The sequence below is a fragment of the Protopterus annectens genome, chromosome 13.part0 (genome assembly GCF_019279795.1).
Source record: "Protopterus annectens isolate FY-2018-M chromosome 13.part0, PAN1.0, whole genome shotgun sequence".
Taxonomy (NCBI): domain Eukaryota; kingdom Metazoa; phylum Chordata; order Ceratodontiformes; family Protopteridae; genus Protopterus; species Protopterus annectens.
Window position 1 is genome coordinate 1,368,344,463 of NC_056747.1, and position 22,052 is coordinate 1,368,366,514.

General features: G+C 40.7%; 1 protein-coding gene across 1 annotated transcript in view; it reads right to left on the bottom strand.

The window, feature by feature from the left end:
• Positions 1-1,389: 1,389 nt before the first annotated feature.
• SNF8 (SNF8 subunit of ESCRT-II) overlaps positions 1,390-22,052 on the bottom strand; it is a 362,588-nt gene continuing 341,925 nt past the window's right edge. Inside the window, exons 7-8 of the mRNA XM_044055396.1 lie at positions 14,145-14,219; positions 1,390-1,813 (exon numbers count right to left, since the gene is read on the bottom strand). Coding sequence (XP_043911331.1) covers positions 1,676-1,813; positions 14,145-14,219 — 213 coding nt within the window. The 3' untranslated portion in view covers positions 1,390-1,675. The remainder of the gene's footprint in view (positions 1,814-14,144; positions 14,220-22,052) is intronic.

Consider the following 22,052-nt stretch of genomic DNA (forward strand, 5'->3'; position numbering starts at 1 on the left):
ATTGTTGAAATTGATCATCTTGTCTTCATATTGTGGCATCATTCTTGGTGAGGGTAAGATGCTATTCAAGGTCAGGGTCATACCGGCCTGGGCTACATGCGCAGAGAGCTCCTCTATGTCTCTTTTCATGTAGTCCAGGGAGGTACGTCTCAGGTCATTCACACCAGCATGGACAATGACCGAGTCATATTTGTACTTGCCTTGGAGTGACCTGAGTGCTTGTGTTATGTGGCGGATCCTAGCGCCCGACAGGCAGCTCACCGTGACCTTCTCCTTGTTCAGCCTGGTGAGCAGGACATCAGTGTGCCTGACAATAGAGTCACCTATTACAAGTGTATCAGGTGTGTTGTTTAGCCTTAAGGGCTGTGACTGTTCGGCACACTGGCTTTGTGAGCTATGTGTTGCACGTGTTTTGTTTTGGGGTAGCGGTTGCTTGGGTGTCTGCTTTGGAGGTCTCTGCTGCTTAGGCAGATTTTTATTTAGAGCCTCTGAGTATGTTTTTGTGTGTTTATGTGTTTGGTTTGTTGTCGTGGTAGGTCTATGGAATTGTAGTGAGTGTGGTTTCCTTCTCCTCCTGACTGGTTACGCCAGTACTGAGTTGAGAGAGCTTAGCCTCCAGTTTGGCCATATGGTTGCATCTCTCACATGTGTTGGAAATTGTTGGTAGGAGAAGAGGGTTGTCTGTGTACACGAGGCAGTTGTAACATTGCCTCAAGATTCCCAGATTTACCAGCTGGACCGGAGAGGAGACTGACAACTGACCTTTGGACATGCTAGAATAGTATTGGGATCTCTAATTAAGTATCTAAGTATCTATCTCTAAGTATCTCTAATTTTTTATAACCCCCCCCCCCGCAATGCTTGTAGACCAATAGCCCCTCTCCATTCAGCCAGATATGTCATAATCCAGCCATATAAAGAGTTTGGTCCTCATACCTCAGTGTTGTCCAGTAAATCACATTTCTGAAAGCCCTGGAGTGCCTTCAGCCCTGCAGAGTCATTCTTTAATATGACCACTTGGCTACTGTCTGGATAAAAATATTTCAGATTATTTTGGCTAATTATAACACAGTGGGATGTAATTCTCAAGATGAGGTTGTGTTGCCAGTCACAAAAGACTGAGAAGCAAACCCTTCACAAATACATAAGTAGTGTCGCTCTTCCAAAAAAAAAAAAAACAAAAACAAATGAAGCAAGAAAATTACTATTTTGTGGTGAAGAGGGGCTTCAGGCAATTTCTCTTCTGTCACCCACAACCTAATTAGTAATATACTTTCTTGAGATGACAAACCCACAGCAAAGGTGAAATCCTTCATGAATGCACAACCTCACTGCCAGTACACAACTCTTTTAAGTACCTGGAAGTTTGTACTGCATGACGCACACAAATACAGAGAATATTTTGTTGTTTTATTTACACAGCTAGTATATCAGTTACATTCCTGAGCAAATAAAGAGCAGTTCTTATGGGGATAAACACAATTCTCTGAAGTCCATTCTATATTCTGAACTCGGTCGATACTATGATATCGCAACGTGGTGCTTCTCTACTGATTTTCAGCTCTTCCTACAGCAGTGAAGTTGGAAATGTCTGCCCCCAGCTGCTTTAAGAATGCAGTCTATGGTGGGTCCATTTTTACATCCCCTTCATTAAAAATCCTTTTGGAAGGGAGCCTTATAAAGTGGCCTGTTTTGCTTCCTCAGGTGTGATGTCCTGTGAGAAAATTTCTGTGAAGAGTGCTGGGAGCCAGAACTGCGGTTCTTTAGGTGTCTGAGCATCAATCCATGCCATCCCCTCCTTCAGCAAATGTTCCTGCACAACAGAAAGAAACAGCTGTTATAGGCTTGTTATTACTAACAATGTAGTCAGACTAAAAGTTATTAACTTCAGAGCTACACAAAGACAGCTAACTTGCATGGCAAATCAAACAATGAAAAAATATTTCTTCACCAGCTGCAAAAAGCACAGCTGTGTCTCTCTTATCATAAAATGTAGATGTTCGAGTAGTTGTGTCCCACTTACCATAAAAATGTACATGTTCGAGTAGATCACTATTGGAGTACTAATCCTTTATGCTGTGTGGAAGCTCATGACGAGACTTAGCATCATCCCAAGCTGAAGGAAGTCCAATGACCACTGCCCAGACATCAGGCTATAAGAAAGATGTCCGTTGGCATCATCTTCAGGTCTTTCTATGCTGAAAAGAAGCAGTTTGAGGCCCAAGGGCAGCACAACCTCCCCAGCTGTCTGGTTTTGGTTGAAAATGCAAAGAAATAAGTACAGTTCAGATAAGCCAAAGGGGTAAAAAAGGAAACAGGAACAGTGATGGCCCCTACAAAGTCGAAGGGGTAGGAGGGTGGGAATATGTACTGCCACACTGACCTACTCGAACATCTACAATTACATTAAGTGAGACTTTGCTCTATGTAGTCAATAATGCAGTACTGATTCTTGGGATGATTCCCAAAGCTACCTTGTGGGTGGAGGTGATTATTGTGAGTTTAGGAAGTAATATTTTGTCGGATAGCAGAGGTGAACGCTTCCCTGGAGACTGTTCTAAGTTATAATGTTTAATAAAGGTGTGTAAAGAATTTCAAGTGGCTGCCTCTACGATGGTTTGCATGGGAACTCTAAGACAAAAAGAAAAATCCGTGGTATCCCGCAAAGTCTCAGAAAATCCAATATGCAACCTATACTGGGTCATAAACAAACCAAGCAGAAACTTTGCAGTGCAGAGGGTGTGAAGTTCACTCCCTGAAATGTTATGCAACTAGCTCACTAATAAAAATTTAACTTTAAAATACATACTACAACATTTTTGAGTGAGGAGGACAGAGAATCAATGTTGTCTGGGCCAGAAGGGGGCTACTAGTATTATGCTATGCCTAGCAGTCCTGATCTTTGTAAATACCCTGAGAATCAAGGGTGAGGGAGGAAAACCATACAGGAAATGAGTTCATGTGCAGGAGAAGGCATGTATTTTCCATGCTCCCTTCTGTTGTGTTCTGGAGCAGAAACTCAGGAGCTGTTTGTTGTGGAGAGAAGCAAAAAGGTCTGTAGAGGGGATACCCTATTGAGTGGTGACATCCAGGAAGACGTCTATTTTCAACATCCATTCATTTGGATCTAGTAGGCGTCTGCTAGAAGATTGCTGTTGACTGGGATATACAATACTACGAGGGTAATCAAGAAGTCATTTTTTAACACAAAACATCTTTATTGAATTATCACGGATGACACAAGCAATCGTACATTTATATAAATTAAAACGATACTGACATTTTTGGTTTCAAACATGTATAATCAAATTTTAATCTATTCAGTCATTACATAGCTCATTCAAATCCTGCCTTCTTTAAAACCTTGTTTCTCCTCTGCATGTATTGTTCCCACAATTCCCATTTTTCCTGTGATTTGCTCCTAATCTTTTCTAAAGATCCCAGTTCCAGCTGTTTTATCTCTGTTACTATATTCACTACTTCTAGTAAAGTTGGTTTAGACCATGACTTCCATTTTTAGTAATTGCTTTTTTGGCAGCCACCATTATTAGACTCAGCAAGGCATTACTATGAATAGGCAATTCCGATTCTGTATTATAGCTCAAAAAAAAAATAAATGTCCTTAGCTTGACCAATTTGCTCGCCCAATATCTCTGAAAGGCAGTCTGCAGGGAATCTTTAAAGTCTGCCAACTCATTACACTCCCAGAAAATTTGTTCCCAATTGCCTCTTTCTTCCCCATCACACCTCCAACATTTGCCGTTTACCCAAGGAAAAATTCTTGGGAGTCTACCTGGGGTATAAAAACATCTATGTAAATACTTTCAAGCAAAGATCCTAAATCTTCTAGACTTTGTTGCATATTTGGGGAAACATACATATATCCCCCCCCAATTGTTTCTTTGTGAATTGCTTACTCACTCTCTCTTCCCAATCCTTTCTAACCTCCTCTGATTGATTCTTATAGTTACCATGCAATATTTTATATGGTCTACTAATTATTCTTTTTTAATGGCAGCCTCTGTTCTAGGCTCTATTAAAAACTCTAAATTTTACCAGTGCTGGTCTTTCACTTAGGATCCCCCTATTTCTTTCTCTTTGCCTATACTTTGATATCAGTCCTTGATAGGGGAAGGCAATTTCTAGCCTGCAGTCCAAATTAATTCCTGGCCTATTGACATTCTATTACCTTTCCCTCTCTATTTGCTCCAAATACCTTGGTTCTTTTGCCAATTTCCTCCAATAAATTCCAGCCCTGTCTTGTATATTGCCTGTGTCCCTAATTGCGGTAATCCCTATCGGCAGCATCTCCTTTCTCCAGTCCTGTTTTGGCTTAGTTCTTAGAATACTTACTGCTACTTTATGAATATAATATTGTGTAGAATTGTCACTCTCCTTAAAGGCCTGCATCCCAAATCCCAGTCTCTTCTTGTTTCTTGAGCTTCCCCCTATTTCATCATCACCTCTTTCCACTTTGTATTATAGGTTTCTGCTTGTGCTATGTAGAGAAGCCTTAACTGTGTAGTTCTGAAATATCCCTTCAAATTTGGTAATCCCAAACTGCTTTGTTCTATTGGAAGAATCAGCTTATCCCACTTGACTCTTGCTGTCTTCCCCTCCCAGATTAAATCTTTCTTTAACTGCTAACCACAACTTCTTCTCTGGTTGATAAAAATATGCCTGACCTGTATATAAAAAGTACAGTTGTATACACTTATCATAAATGTAGATGTTAGAGTGTATTCCCTGTTTCATTCATCACATTTGGGTTATCTGCTTGCAGTAGCCCTCAGTCGGCTTGATTATCAAAGTCATGGGTCGTGTGTCGGTTGCTGTCTCATCTTCCATGATGCCAGGGGTATAAAGCATGCAGCCAATGCCATTTTATCAGTTTTTCTTGCCCCAGATGTCAGGTGCCCCCATAATGGGAAGCAATTATATATAAGGTTACACCTCCAGCAAAAAGAAAATACACCAGAAAGCTTTAAGCATAGTAAACAAGAAAAGAGGTATAGTCAATAGAAGTCAGGGGGCTGGAGGGAGGGTAACCAGGACTGCAACAGTGAATACACTCGAACATCTACATTTATGGTAAGTGTACACAACTGTACTATGTTCTTTGTGTTTCACTGCTGCAGTCCTCACATTTGGGTAGATTCCCAAAGCTAAGGATGGGAGGAGGCAATTATATAGCATTAGGACCAGCAAGATTGCAGTGGCAAAGCCAGCACTGGATTTAGAAAAAATTGGCAAGTGGTAATGTTTGGTGAAGGTATGTACAGAACTCCAGGTAGCAGCTTCTAGGATGTCCTAGGAAGGGACACCTCTGAGAAAGTCTGTAGAGGTAGATGCAGCCCTGGTGGAATGAGGTCTTATCCCCTGTGGGATAGGTTTTCTATGGTGCTTATAGCAGAAATGAATGCAATAGCTTATCCACTTAGAAATGGTTTGCTTTGAAATGGCCTTCCCCTCTGCCCCTGCAGCAAATACAACCAGCAGCTGTTCAGAGTTCCTGAGAGGTTTAGCCCTGTCCAAGTAAAATCTAAGTTGTCTGTGCACGTCCAAGGAGTGCAGTATTCGTTCCCCTTTGCTCTGTGGATTAGAAAAAAAGGTTGGCAAATGAATGGACTGATTAAGGGCCACACTGGATACCACCTTGGGATTGGTCCTGAGGGACACCCTGTTCACATGAAAGATGATGAAAGGTTCCACTGCCATGAGGGCCTGTAATTCAGACACCCTTCTTGCTAAAGTGATGGCTAAAAGGAAGGCTGTTTTCCAAGAAAGGAATTTCAAGTCTGCATTTGCAACTGACTCAAAAGAAGGTAGAGTGAGCTTTTCCAATACAAAGGTAAGGTCCCAGCTGGAGTAGGGGCTCTCCTGGGTGGTCTTACGTTTTTGGCCCCTCTGAGAAATTGCTTCAGCAGTGGATGAAAGAAGAGGGGTGGTTCTGTATTGCAATGAGCTGAAATGGCTGAGGCATGGATTTTGATGGAGGAAAAGGAAAGGCCCTTGTGAAGCATTTCACTTAGGTATTGAAGAATCTGAGGTAAATTGGGTGCTGCTGTGCCCATCCCCTGTGTTAGGTTCCAGGAACAGAATCTTTTCCATTTTTCAGTATAAGAGTTTCTATTATTAGGCCTCCTTGCCTCCAGAATGACATCCAACACTTGTTTACTGAGGGATGGTAACAGAGAGATCCGGTAATTATCCAGGCTGCCAAGTTCAGAGTTTGAAGCTGAGGGTGCAGAATCTGGCCCTCCTGCTGTGACGGCAGGGTAGGGATCCGAGGCAGGTGCCATGGTGCCAGCAATGACACACTGCGCAAGAGGGGGTACCAGTGTTGGCGTGGCCGGTCTGGTGCAATCAGTATTGTCCTTGGCTTGTCCTGTTTGATCTTTAGTAGTACTTTGGAGAGGAGAGGCAGAGGGGGAAAGGCATAAACAGATAGGTTTTTCCAAGTAAAGGACAGGGCATCCACTTTCCAAGCTTGTTTGTGGGGAGTCCTTGTGCATAATTTGTCCAACTGGTAGTTCTGAGAGGAGGCAAACAGGTCTATCTCTGGGCTCCCCCATTTGTTTCTCACCATGTTGAATATTTTTGGTTCCAGTTTCCACTCGTGTGGGTCCATGAGATTTCCACTTAGTTTGCCTGCCAGTGTATTTAGCTTTCCTGGCAGGAACTGAGCCTGTAGGTGCACTTGGTAGCTCAAGGCTGTGTTCCACAGAGCCATGGCTAGTCTGCAGAGTGGGCCCCACCACCGCTTGTTTATGAAACACATAACAGTGGTGCTGTCCGTTTTTACCAATAATTGTCCTGGATGAATGTGGTCCTTGAAGGCTGTCAGAGCATTCTGTACAGCTAACATTTCTTTTTAATCGATATGCAGGTACATTTGACTTGGGTTCCATTTGCCCTGAATGCACTTTCCTGCCAAGTGAGCCCCCCCATGCATAATCTGATGCATCTGTTGTTAGGGTACGGGCAGCAGGGGTTAGAGTGAATGGCAGTCCCTTGTTTTGGTGGCAGGCCTCTGCCCACCAAAGGAACTCTATCTGTAGACAAGGTATGATAGTAATCATTGATTCTAGATCCTGAGAATGTTGACACCATAGGCTTTTTAGATACCATTGTGGTTTCCTCATGTCCAGTCTTGCATATGGAATTAGTAGAATGCAGGAGGCCATGAACCCCAAGGCTTGCAGTATTTTCCTTGCAGATAGCTGGGTCTTTGGGGCCAGTAGTTTGAAGTAGGCTGTCAAATGAACTTGTTTCTCTGGCTGAGGTAGGTCATCTAGGAAGTTGTATTCAAGCTTGCTCCCAGGAATACAATTTGTTGGCAGGGTACAAGATGTGATTTCTTTTCGTTTATGGTGTACGCCAGAGAAGTTAGCAATTTCTGTACAAACGCCAGATGATTTAATAGTATGTCCTGGCTGAATTAGACAATCGTCCATGTATGGATATATTTGAACATTTCTTTGCCTGCAAAATGCAATGACTGGAGTTAGGCACTTTATGAATACCCTGGGCGCAGTAGATAGGCCAAAGGGCAGTGCAGAGAACTGATAGTGCATGTAGCCTGCTTTGAAGTGTAGGTATCTTCTGCAAGATTCCCTTATTGGGATGTGCAGGTAGGCTTCCTTTAAATCCAGTGTTGCCAACCAGGCATTTTTGCCTAGCATAGGAAACAGCTGATAAAGAGTTTAGGATAGACAGGTCCAGGACAGGACGCCAGGAACTGTCCAGTCTTGAGTAGAAACCTTGCCCCCATTCTTCTTCTGGGACAAGTTGAATAGCCCTGATGCTTAAAAGAGAAAGAACTTGCTTTTGAGCCTCTGCCCACTGATTTGGGGGTAGATCTGGCCAACCGTTTGGGGTTGGTAAGGAGTGGAAGTGGAATCTGTATCATTGGGAAACTATATTTAAAACCCATTTGTCCTGGGTAATGAGTTCCCAATTTTTTGCCTGCAGGGCAATCTTTCCCCCTAAAGGAGCAGTCAGTTGTGCAGGGCTTGGAAGATTTAAAATTAAGTAATTGAGACAGTTTACCATAGGGGGAGTCTTACTACTCCCTGCTTTGGAAGTGGGAGCCCCCCACTGCTTAGTCATGTGAGTACCTTGGGAATGAAGCCTTGGTGTTCTGCTAGTTCTGGGTTTGGACTGAGAAGGCCTGGAAGAGGCAGGAAAGGACCAATTCTTAGAGGGCCAATGCCTACTAAATCTGGGAGGCTGTAGTTGCAGGAAATCTTTAACAGTTTGTATAGATTTAGCTTTTTCCTCAATCTTTTTAAGTACTACTTCTGCTTTGTTGCCAAACAGGCAGTCTTGGTTTAAGGGAGCATCCAGCAATTTAGCTTTAACAAGATCTGGCAAAGATTGCTCCTTAAGCCAAGCATGCCTTCTAAGTACAGACCCAGTGACAGCAGCCCTGCAAGATGCCTCTAATGAATCAAAACCACATTGCAAAGTATGTTTTCCAACTTGTTCAGCAGAATGCATTAAATCCTGTAAATCTTTATTTTCAGCACAGTCAGGAATCAACATAATTTTCTGTTTAAGTAATCCAATAATATGCTGCTGATAGTTTAACATATGAAACTGGCAGCTTAAGACCCTAATGGCCAAGGTTGCAGAAGTATACACCTTCTTACCCCATCTATCCAGTGCCCTGGAATCTCTATCAGAGGGGGTAGGCTTTTTGGCAGTAGTAGCCTTGATGCCCTTGGGTCCCTGTGAAATGGTCTCAGGATCCGCAGTAGGATTTTTAAAGAGGAACTTGTGAGAGTCAGGAACCCTGTAATACCTATCAGGTTTTCTGGGAGCAGGAGGTAAAGTCAGGGGCCAGGCTAGATTCCGAGAAGCCATCATCAACCATGTCCAGTACAGGAGGGATAGCTAAAGGCCTGCATTGGGGCAGGAATAAGAAATCCATAAGCCTCTTTTTGGAGTCAGATTTCCCAGTGAAAATGCTCCCTAAGAGTATGCAAGGTTTTACCAAAACAGAAATCCTCTGGAGGGGAAGCAGAGAGAATGGAGTCCTCTCCATCAGCATTCTCATAGGTAGATAAGGGTAAATCCTGGTCATCAGAGGAAACAGAAATTTCAGAGTCCTGATCAGGAAAATCAGTCCTAGGTCTCCTAGAGGGAGAAGGGTAGCTTCCCCTGATTAGAGTAATAAGGTCTTCAGCCATTCTTATTTGTTTTTTAGGCATTAGGGGCCTAACCATGCGGTCTGGGCATTGGTTTTCTAGGCATGAATCGAATTTTAGGCCTTGAAGAAGAAGAAGGCGTCGGTTTAATATGCGAGTCAGTAGGCCTGAATTTACCCTCAGAAGCCGGTGCCTGCACAGCGGCTCTGGACCATCCAAGGTAGAGACATCCGCAGGTTCCACAGTTGAAGAAGCATCTCGTGGCATACCGGACTCCGAATGGGTCTCCGTAGAGGCCTGAGAATCTGAAGTAGCGGGTATCAGGGGCTGCGAAAGCGCCTCACTGAGTACCGGCGAACTGGTGACTAGCTTAGGAGAAGCGTTGTTGGCAGCTTTGGACCTATGCGGTCTGTTTCTGCCTTTATCTTTGCATTTTTTCGCAATGTCGGTAGTCATGTGGCTTACTGAAGCCATTTCTGGATAATTGAACCTAGTACCAAAATATTTAGAAGTGTAAATAAACAAATGACGAATAGTTCGAGGTTTGAATAAGGCACAATTCCGACAGCGACGTATGTCGTGGTCTGGGCCTAAACAAGGAATGCAGTATGAATGAAAATCTTTGAGGTATTTGCTTTCCACAAGAAATACAATTGTTAACTTCTGCGGACATGCAGGGATGTCCAACCTTTTGGCTTGCCGGGCCGCATTGAGTGAACAGAAATTGTCTTGGGGCCGCATATAAAATATATCATATAGCTAACTCTTTCACTGCCGCAGGTGACCACAGTTGACCTCCTGGCTTTACAGTAGGTGCATTCGAACAATGAATAAATGTAACAAATGCCTAATATTTGCCTTAAAATTCTAATTATCTAATCTAGCAGTTAACTCTAACATCTTAGTTAATATATATATATATATATATATATATATATATTTTTTTTTTTACACAAATAAACAGATATTCACTACAGCACTAGCATTTCTCACTGGGAAAACCACTCCAGCAGTCCAACTACATACAATGTCAACATCAGCAGTCCTACAATACTATAATCCACAAAAATAAGCCAACAAATTTGCAATAAAGTAAAGAATTCACATTACTGACTTAATAAAACAATTCTGAATAAGCTACAAGAGGGTCTCACCCAAACAAATGACTGGTCCCAGAAACATGGTCTCAACCTAAATGCCAAAAATGCATCATCATCCCCTTTGGGAAGAGTGATGCCCCCACAAATTATTACATTAATAACAATGTTGTAAGCACGCAATCAGTTGTGACGTGCTTGGGCACCCAGGTTGATAGAAATTTGACTTTTGACCACCATGTTGCCTCCGTTGTACAGAAAGCTTTTTACATGGCCCACCTCATTAGTAAAGGTATCTCATCCAGGGACAAGGAGGTCATAACATCCCTGTATTCTTCCGTTATAAGAGGTAATCCTGAGTGCAAAGCCCCTTTTGGCATGTGCCTCAGCAAAACTCCCTGCCAAAAGAAAGACTACAACCATTTCTGACAAAAAGGTCAAAGGACTAAGTTCACTTAGTTTTCCAAACAGACTAAAAAGCTTCTTGCTTTCCTCTGTCTCTCACTATAAATTTCATCACTGGCTTGCTTTCCAGGCTAAGAAAGATCCTGCCTTAAGAGACTTCCTCCACTCCAGAAATACTGGTTATACTTAAAACCCTCACTACAAAGACCAAAGCCTTCACTGCAACATAAACAAGCCACTCTGTATGGACAGGTTCTTGACACAAAAACTTCAACTTCTGTAAAAAGCTCCTCTTATTATCAAACAATGTAGTTCAGCAACACGACAACTGGATGGATTAGCCATAAATGTAGTCCTTGGGTAAGTAGCATAGCCTTCATCAAACCGGATGGAAACTCCACATACTAAGCTTTCCTAGCTGGATGACTAAGATCTAATACTGGTTACTCAAGTCTACATGCCCAAGAAGAGGGGCCTATTTAACTAAGAATTCCATTTGCAAAAATAGATTCAGTATACATATTAAATCTCTCTCACTTACACACACACAAAAGAAGCCCTTACTTCTAAAATAGGCAACCTCAGTAATCCCATGACACACACTCACTGAATGAAATTGTCTGGAAGTAAATATATCTGAAAAAAATCATACTAGAGATGGACTCATCCATCCAATTTTCCATCACCAAAAGGACCATCAATAAATTGTCAAACAACTGCTCAGCAAAAGGTAAATCAACTGGAATAAACCTATAACTTCCCTCCAATCTAAAGCCATTTGACATTCAGACATTTTAATTTGTGCAGAAGTTATTCAGAGACTGACAGTTTACTGAGGTGTCACATTAGCAGTCTATGCTTACGTCCAAACCAGTGAAGCATACTTGTCAATTCCAATAGAATTAAAGTAGCTTAATAAGAAGGTTATTTGCAAGGTTACATGACAGTTTATATCGGCAATAAGTAAAGATATTAAAAAGGCTGTGTTTCTCGTAATTATGCTGAAAAGTCTTCCAAGGTAAATACAACCTTCTGATTTAGTATGGAACCAAACCTCTCAACCTTAGAGCAAGAAATCTGGAGAAAGAGAAAAATAAAAGTGGGACAAGGGCCCCAAAATAGTTATGCATCACAGACACCATTGAAACAACTGTAGCTGCAAACATTATACATCACTTATAATCTTTCTATCCCATCATTGTCAGTTAAGCATTATATGGCTTATTCAATCCTGCCTTCTTTTGCAACAAAGAAAACCATGCTTTGAAATGACAAATGGATTAAAAATAATAAATAAAACACATTGCATCCACATCCTGCAACTTCCTACATGCAAACAACCACAGAGCTTTCACTGAAACTAGGGCTGCTTATTTCCCAGGAATGGTAGTTTTCCCTAATTAAATCCAATAGGATACAATCTACCAGGATCTGGACTACCTAAAATAAATTAAATTATGGCCTGCAAATTGCAAGTGCACTTTATTTACTTATATTTCTAAGATCACTTTCTGTATTTTTTCAGTAACATCCCAATATCCATTTCCAGGTCACTTTACAAGACATTGGCAGTGGTAGACTTGGCATCCTCCAGATCCCTACAGGGCCACACTTATACTGCTAGCATTGTCCATTAAATATAAATATCCATCCACTGCAAATGGCAAGAAGCTATGTCTTAAAATCTACTTTTGGCATGCCCTGTACCCAAGTATCAGGTTTTGAAACAAAGAAACATTCTCCACAGTCCGTAAGTCTCTGTCTTTAATAATCATCTACTGTTGCAGCCCTCCCAACACACAAACACACACATACACTCTAAAACCCACAACATTTAAAAAAATGACATTGTGCCCACCTGATTTGCCAGTATTGATGATCCACCAAAGCTATACTTATTGTTGCCCAATCTGCCACTGCTTAGAACCCACCAATGACAAAACAATGCTTAGTGCTTTTTTCTTTGTCAGAAAAAATAATTCAACTTTATATGCTACAGTCCTGCAAAGTCAATCCACTACTGACCCTAGGCTGCTGTCTCTTTCTTACTCCCTGGAACTGCATTAGCTTGGATGACTAATTTTATTTCCTAAGCAAAAGACACAAATGGGAAGATGAAGCGAAAATCCATACAGTTGAGAGGTATGATTTCATATTCAAAGAAACCAGGAACAAAGTTCTAAACCAATAAGTATAAAAATCCAAAGCTGAAAAGAACAGCGAACCAGTCCAACAGTAGCTCACTGATAAATTTATTCAAAATAAGAAAACAAAAATGTATAATCAAGCACTTTCGCCTGGATAATACCAGGCTTTTTCAAGATGAACTTGCGCTCAAAAAATCACAGGTTTATATAATCCAAATAGTGAAATCACATGATCAATGAGTTAATAAATTAATTAATTAAGTAAATGTTTGAATAAATATGCAAAAAGGTTGTTAAACTGATGCAACCAACCTAAATAAAACATGTTTGTAAATGAATTATAAACATCACAATAAGACCTTTTTGAGACAACAAAAATGCTAAAATATTAAAACACCTCGTTGAACAACCATAGAAGTCCTTCAACAAAATAAATAAATGAATAAATGACTACTGTAAAAGCACAATATAGGTGTGTTCAATACTCTCTGTGTAAAAATACTTAGAATGACAATTCTTGGTTAAAAAATGATGACAACAACACTGTATGTGTGTAAGAAAACTCTAACATGAAACTATAATTTAACCCTTCTTAATTTTAGAACACTCGCAATACTAACACAGTCATTTAGGCCTGGGGGCTTAGTGGCAATCAGTTTGAGTTGCCACAACAATTCCTTGTACTCAAGCCGAGCCTCCCAGTCACCCCCTCTGCTATCCTGCAGGACTTGCTCTAGGACCATGAATCTCAACTGCATGTTGGGCATGTGGCAAGATGTTTGTAAAAGGCATTAGTGTCCTTCTTTTTAGAAATTTCGTATAAGTGCTCGTAAATCCTTCTTCTAAGGGTTCTCTCTTGTTTTGCCCACATAAAAACTACAGCATTGTGTGCAAAAACCTAAGTACACAACACCCCTTCACTCCACAATTATAGTGGTGCTCAGCCCTAAATTTAAACCTTCTTGATGGAATAAATAATGCACCTTCATTGATAACACAAGGACACTGCTTGCATGCACCACAACTATAAGTCCCAAATTTGGAGCAAGTTTGCTTGCCACCAACTCTAGGCCTTCCTTCAAACAGACCTTTGAGATTCCTGTCCCTCCTTCTAACAAAAGAGGGGCGTTCATTGATAATTTGCCTAAACTCTTCATGTTGTTTCAAAATAGGCCGAAATCTTAAAATTGACTGTTCTACATAAGAAGAGTCCTCCGAAAAGGTGTAAACAAAGCTGTTATGAGAGTCGAACTTCTCCAAAGATTTCACGGGGCATGTAAATCCACCACTTGTGCCCTACTAAACTGGTTACACTTCATGACAAAGTGCAAGGTCATACATACCAGCACACGAGTGGCTCGTTCTGTTTCCCACTTCAAACTGGATGCAACTTCACCGACTGTAACAAAGCCTTTTTTCTGAAAGACAAAAAAAAAAATCAGTAAAGATGCAACAACAGAAAAATGGAACAAAGGATAAATTCCCTCAAAAGAAGTGAGTTATTTTGGTGCTATTAGCAAAGCCCTGTACTGTCACTTACTGAAAGATATCATCACTCTGTCAAATGGGTCTCTTGTTTCTCTGTCTACAAGTTAAAACAATGTTCCTCAAGGCCCTCTATTCTTGGTCCACTGTTCTTTAACGGCTTCATCATTAAACTGCATGTATGTGTATATATATATATATATATATATATATATATATATATATATATATGTATATATATGTGTGTGTGTGTGTGTGTGTGTTTTTTAATTATATTTGTACTCTGCTCTCATCTGCTTGTCTGTCAGCCCACTACAACTACAATCCATGACATAAAATTCCTTCAACTCATTCAAACCTTGGTGACATTAAAGCCAGCTACTACTTAATCCCCAAAACAAGTTAACTACTACTGTTTTTTTTCCAAAGTCTCAGGCCAATGCTAGAAGTAACTTTCACATTACCTCTTCAAACAATACAGCTATTGAAGTAGTTACCCACACCATATTGCTCAGACTCGCCACAGATGACAACTTAAAGCTTGATCTTCACATACAAAACTGTACAAAACTAACTCATCAAAAAAGTAGGTCTACTATATAGAACACAACATTCCTTACTCCTTCTAGTATAATCACCCTAGCTAACTTTTCTTTTACCCGTGGCTCAACTATTTTGAGTAACATCCAATTCTCTCTTAAATTACAAATGGAGCAACGCTATAATAAGACAAATCACAACTGGAGCAACGCTATAATAAGATAAATCACAACCGGAGCAATGCTGTAATAAAAGTAAATCAACTGGAGCAATGCTATAATTAGATAAATCACAACTGGAGCACTGCTATAATTAGATAAATCACAACTGGAGCAATGCTATAATTAGATAAATCACAACTGGAGCACTGCTATAATTAGATAAATCACAACTGGAGCACTGCTATAATTAGATAAATCACAACTGGAGCACTGCTATAATTAGATAAATCACAACTGGAGCACTGCTATAATTAGATAAATCACAACTGGAGCACTGCTATAATTAGATAAATCACAACTGGAGCACTGCTATAATTAGATAAATCACAACTGGAGCACTGCTATAATTAGATAAATCACAACTGGAGCACTGCTATAATTAGATAAATCACAACTGGAGCAATGCTATAATTAGATAAATCAAAACTGGAGCAATGCTACAATTAGATAAATCAAAACTGGAACAATGCTACAATTAGATAAATCACACCTGGAACAATGCTATAATTAGATAAATCACAACTGGAGCAATGCTATAATTAGATAAATCACAACTGGAGCAATGCTATAATTAGATAAATCACAACTGGAGCAATGCTATAATTAGATAAATCACAACTGGAGCAATGCTATAATTAGATAAATCACAATTGGAGCAATGCTACAATTAGATAAATCACGACTGGGGCAATGCTGTAATAAGATGAATCACAACTGGAGCAATGCTATAATTAGATAAATCAGAACTGGAGTAATGCTGTAATAAGATAAATCACAACTGGAGCAATGCTGTAATAAGATAAATCAAAACTGGAACAATGCTATAATTAGATAAATCACACCTGGAACAATGCTATAATTAGATAAATCACACCTGGAACAATGCTATAATTAGATAAATCACAACTGGAGCAATGCTGTGATAAGATAAATCACAACTGGAGCAATGCTGTGATAAGATGGATCACAACTGGAGCAATGCTGTGATAAGATGAATCACAACTGGAGCAATGCTATAATTAGATAAATCACAACTGGAGCAATGCTGTGATAAGATGAATCACAACTGGAGCAATGCTGTAATAAGGTAAATCACGACTGGAGCAATGCTGTAATAAGATGAATCACAACTGGAGCAATGCTATAATTAGATAAATCAGAACTGCAGTAATGCTGTAATAAGATAAATCACAACTGGAGCAATGCTATAATTAGATAAATCACAACTGGAGCAATGCTGTAATAAGGTAAATCACGACTGCAGCAATGCTGTAATAAGATGAATCACAACTGGAGCAATGCTATAATTAGATAAATCAGAACTGGAGTAATGCTGTAAATAAGATAAATCACAACTGGGGCAATGCTATAATTAGATAAATCACAACTGGAACAGTGCTGTAATAAGATTAATCACAACTGGAGCAATGATGTAATAAGATGAATTACAACTGGAGCAATGCTGTAATAAGGTAAATCATGACTGGAGCAATGCTGTAATAAGATGAATCACAACTGGAGCAATGCTATAATTAGATAAATCAGAACTGGAGTAATGCTGTAATAAGATAAATCATAACTGGAGCAATGCTATAATTAGATAAATCACAACTGGAACAATGCTTTAATAACAGAATCACAAATGGAGCAATGTTGTAACTAGATAAAACACAACTGAAGCAATGCTGTAATAAGATAGCTACATTTGCAGCTAACCTGCCACATAAGGCTCTTCATTCCTCTGCATTTTGTGCTCTCAACTGGTTAGAACTCCCACATCAACTAGACCATACCATACACAACTTCTTCTAACCCCATAAAATACTATATAGCCCCCCTCTACCTGCCCTTCTGTCTCATAAGTACTTCCTCACTTTCTCTCCCAAATCATCTTCTGCAGTCTCAAGACTGAAGCTATATACCAGAAAAACGTATGGGGCAAAGTCTCTACTCACACTGCATATCCAAACTATGGAACTCCATCCCAAATTCTATCAGAACTACATCTAGTCTTCATGTACTTCAGTCCTTTTTCAAAGAATTTCTCAGTAACTCATGGCTATGTCCATGCACCTCACCTGTATGATCCACATGAACAAATACTTCACATTCTTACTAACCTAACCTCTCATTATATTATCTATACCTTTCAACACCTGCCCTCTCCTCACCCTTACAGTGGGCTTGTATCTCTTTTGTTTTTACTTCCTAGCAAAGTAAAGTAGACTATACTTCTAATGTTTCTGTAGATACTGATTTTCATATTTCATTTTTTCCTCATGCTTCACTGTGACCTGAATACTTCTACTTCTATATATTCCACTATCAAACCATATGCATATATGCTTTTAACTGGGTCTATATTAGAACAACGAAGTTTCAGAACTTCGAATGTTCTAATATCGACTCCTATTCAGCGAAAGCTAAAAATAGTGAAGTGACAGAAAAACAAATTCTTTCCTAGGGAAAGAATTTGGTTGTTCGTTCCTGTTGCTTCGCTATTTTCAGCACTGTGATGGAAAGTTATGGGTCAGATTCAGGTAAGTGTGTGATTGTGTGGACGTGTGGGTTAGGCGAGTTAGGGTTAGGGCGCGGGTCAGGTGTGTGCGAATGTGTGGACGTGAGGGTTAGGACACGGGTGACGTGTGTGTGCGATAGTGACGGACCTTAGGGTTAGGGTTTGGGTTAAGGTAAGTGGGTAGATAGTGGTGTATGTACAGTTTAGTGTAGGGTTAGATCTAAGATTTTAGGTGTATGTGTGTGGATTGCTGTTTGTTTGGTGTGCTTGTGCTGTGTGTATGTGTTCTGGAACAGCTTTTTTCCCTAGGAAAAAATTCGCTGTTCTGTATGTTCGATGTTTTCAGCGTTTGCTGAATAGGGATCGATATTAGAACATTCGAAGTTCTGAAACTTCGATGTTCTAATATAGACCCCTTTTAACTATATTGGTACTAGTGTTTTATTTGATGTTTAACTCTTTGGAAATTTTCTCCCTGGGCCTCCTCTGAAAATGGATATTTAATATATATATATATATATATATATATATATATATATATATATATATATATATATATATATATATATATATATATCGTCTGACCTTTCCAGTAAACAAATGTCAATATATACATAAATAAATAATCTGCAGCACTGAAAACCTACATTAATCAAACTATGCAAGGGATACAAAATCGACACAACTCCGAGAACACATCAACATTCCATAACACATCCGTCTATGTGACAGGAAAAAGTCAACAGAACTGCACACGCAACTCACTAAGGGATCCAGCAGATGCATTACAGAACCTCATCTCTGGAAAGTTCTACATGTGGTGACACCATCTACTGCCCTCACAGAGCACAGGAATATAATGCACTGAAAATGGGCCTGTAACATTACGTACCGGTCAGAAAATGATACTCCCCAGTACAGCAGTACGCTAGAAGAAGAAAACACAATTAATAGATACACAGCATAATCACAAAACTCTTTTGTCACATAACTGTGTGCAAGGAAGCAGGGACACCGTATTAATATTGTTCCACCACCACCACAGCTGTGTACAAAAAGTACACTACCAAAACCGCTACAGCATTAAAGAAAGTTCCCTCTCCACAGTATGTCTAAGGGAATGTATCAAACTGAACACCTGTTAACTTCTAGATCAATATTACAAAATGTAGCCCATCCCCCAACACGCTGTAGGATGAAAAAGTAAAGGAAGTGAAGTCATAATGATACAAGTCATTGTACACGTCATTGTACAATGCTCCTCCCTAGAAACGCATTTTACAGCAGGCTGTGTAAAGGAAGTGAAGTCATACTGATACAAGTCATATAAAGGCAGTGAAGTCATACTGATGCAAGTCATGTAAAGGCAGTGAAGTCATACTGATACAAGTCATGTAAAGGCAGTGAAGTCATACTGATACAAGTCATGTAAAGGCAGTGAAGTCATACTGATGCAAGTCATTGTACAATGCCCTCCCTAGAAACGGCATCTTACAGCAGGCTGTGTAAAGGCAGTGAAGTCATACTGATACACGTCATTGTACAATGCTCCTCCCTAGAAACGGCATTTTACAGCAAGCTTTGTAAAGGAAGTGAAGTCATACTGATACAAGTCATTGTACAATGCTCCTCCCTAGAAAAGTACAGTTGTGTACACTTACCATAAATGTAGATGTTCAAGTGTATTCACAGTTGCAGTCATTACATTTGGGTAATCCTGCTGGCAGGTTGCCCTCAGTCAGCCTGAATTCCAAAGTCTTGGGTCCTGCATTGGCTGTCGTCGCCCCTTCCCTGACGTCAGGGGTATAAAAGAAGCAGCCAATGCCATTTTCTTTAGTTTTTCTTGCCCCAGATGTCAGGTGCCCACAAAAAGGGTAGCCAAAATTTATATCTATGTATAGAATTACATGCAGCAATATAAACTTTACCTTCATCCACAGGCAAATACACCACATAGGTTGTATAGAACAGAGAAGGAAAGATAGGTTCCCTCTGAAGAAAAGTGGGGGATGGCGGGTGGGTAACCCGGACTGCAACAGTGAATACACTTGAACCATCTACACTTATGGTAAGTGTACACAACTGTACTATGTTCTTCGTGTTTCACTGTTGCAGTCATTACATTTGGGTAGAATTCCAATGCTATGGTTGGGAAGCTGGAGCTAAACAGCATTAGGAGCGGCTATGAGGCCCTGCAGAACTGCAGTGGCAAAGCCTGCCCTGGATTTAGAGTAGAGTGGCAGATTATAGTGCTTTGTGAAGGTGTGCACTGAACTCCAAGTAGCCGCCTCTAAAATGTCCTTGGTTGGTACTTCCCTGAGAAAGGCTGCTGAAGTGGCTGCAGCTCTGGTTGAATGAGGCCTAATGCCCTTAGTCACTGGCTTGCCATGGTGGAAGTAGCAGAAACGGATGCAGTGGCCCATCCACTTTGAAACAGTCTGCTTTGAGATAGCCTTTCCTTGTGATCCTGCAGCATATGCCACTAGTAATTGCTCTTTCTGAAAACTTTGGTTCTGTCCAAGTAGAATCTAAGCTGTCTGTGTACATCCAAAGAATGCAGAATTCTTTCCCCCTTGTTCTGTGGATTTGGATAAAACGTTGGCAGATGAATGGTTTAGTTAAGAGCCACACTGGACATCACTTTAGGCATAAATGTTGGGTTTGTCCTCAGGGAGACCCTGTCCGGATAAAAAATTATAAAAGGTTCTACAGCCATGAGTGCCTGTAACTCTGAAACTCGTCTTGCAGAAGTTATTGCTAGGAGTAGAGCTGTTTTCCAAAATAAAAACTTTATATCAGCAGTAGCAGATGGCTCAAAAGGAGGCAGGGTGAGTTTTTCCAAGACACAGTTGAGGTCCCATGCAGGCACTGGTGATCTCCTTGGAGGCCTTAAATTTTTGGCTCCTCTGAGGTACTGTTTTAATAAGGGATGAGAAAAGATTGGTGGCTCTGCATTGTAATGAGCCGAAATGGCAGAGGCATGAATTTTAATAGATGAGAAGGATAGGCCTTTGTCCAGCATCTCAGTTAAGTATTGTAAAATCTGAGGAATATTTGGCACAGCTGTATCTGTTCCTTGTGCCTGGTTCCAACCACAGAATCTCTTCCATTTTCCTGCCTAAGATTTTCTAGTACTAGGCCTTCTGACTTCCAAAATGACATCCATCACCGCTTTGCTGAGTGGTGTGTTTTGTATGACTACATTATCCGCCATGCTGCCAGGTTTAAAGTCCTGAGCTGGCTGCGCAGGATCTGATTGTTTTGCTGGGACAGTAGATGCGGTACTTGAGGTAAGGTCCAAGCTGGGCATTGAGACAAGCTCCTTAATATTGGGTACCAGTGCTGGCGGGGCCAGTCTGGTGCAATCAGTATCATCTTTGGCCTCTCCTGTCTGACTTTTAGGAGTACCTTGGGGAGGAGATGCAGAGGGGGAAAGGCATATACTGGTAGGTTTTTCCAGCTGAAGGATAGGGCGTCCACTTTCCATGCTTGTCTGCGATAAATCCTTGTGAAGAATCTCTTTAGTTGGTAGTTGTGAGGGGAGGTGAATAGATCCATGTCCGGGCATCCCCATTTCCTTGTTATCATGCGGAAGACTTGCAGATCCAGCTGCCACTCGTGGGGATCATGAGGTTTCTGCTTAGATCGTCTGCCAGAGTATTTTTCCATCCTGGCAGGAATTGTGCCTGCAGATGTACTTGGTAAGTCAATGCTGTGACCCATAAAGTCATAGCTAGTCTGCAAAGGGGGTAAAAATGTCTGCCCCCCTGCTTGTTTATATACCACATGACCGTGGTGTTGTCCGTCTTTATCAATAGTTGTCCTGGATGAAGTAGGTCCTTGAATGCTGTCAGGGCATTTTGTACAGCTAGCATCTCTTTTTGATTGATACGTAGATGCATTTGGTTTGAGGTCCATGTTCCCTGAATGCATCTTCCTACCATGTGGGCCCCCCAGGCATAATCTGATGCATCCATTGTTAGTGTCTGCCTCGCTGGGGGTAATGTGAACAGCTGTCCCTTGTTTTGGTGAAAAGCCTTTGCCCACCATCGAAACTCCTGTTGCAGGCAGGGAATGAGAGTAATTATAGTTTCCAGGCTGTGGCAATGTTGAGTCCAAACACTTTAGGTACCATTGAAGTTTCCTCATATGCAGTCTTGCATATGGAATTAGTAGGATGCAGGTTGCCATGAAGCCCAAAGCCTGCAGAATTTTTCATGCAGATAACTGGGCCTTTGTTGCTAACATTTTGAAGTAGGTAGCCAGTTGCCTTTGTTTGTCTGGCGTGAGATAAGCCATCTGGGCAGATGCATTTAAGCTTGCACCCAGGAATATTATCTCTTGAGAGGGTACTAGTTTTGATTTCTTTTCGTTGACTGTGTACCCTAGGCATGTTAGGAGTTTTTTCACAAACGCCAGATGCTGTAGAAGGATGTCCTTGTTCTCTGCTTGAATTAGGCAGTCGTCCAAGTAAGGATATATTTGCA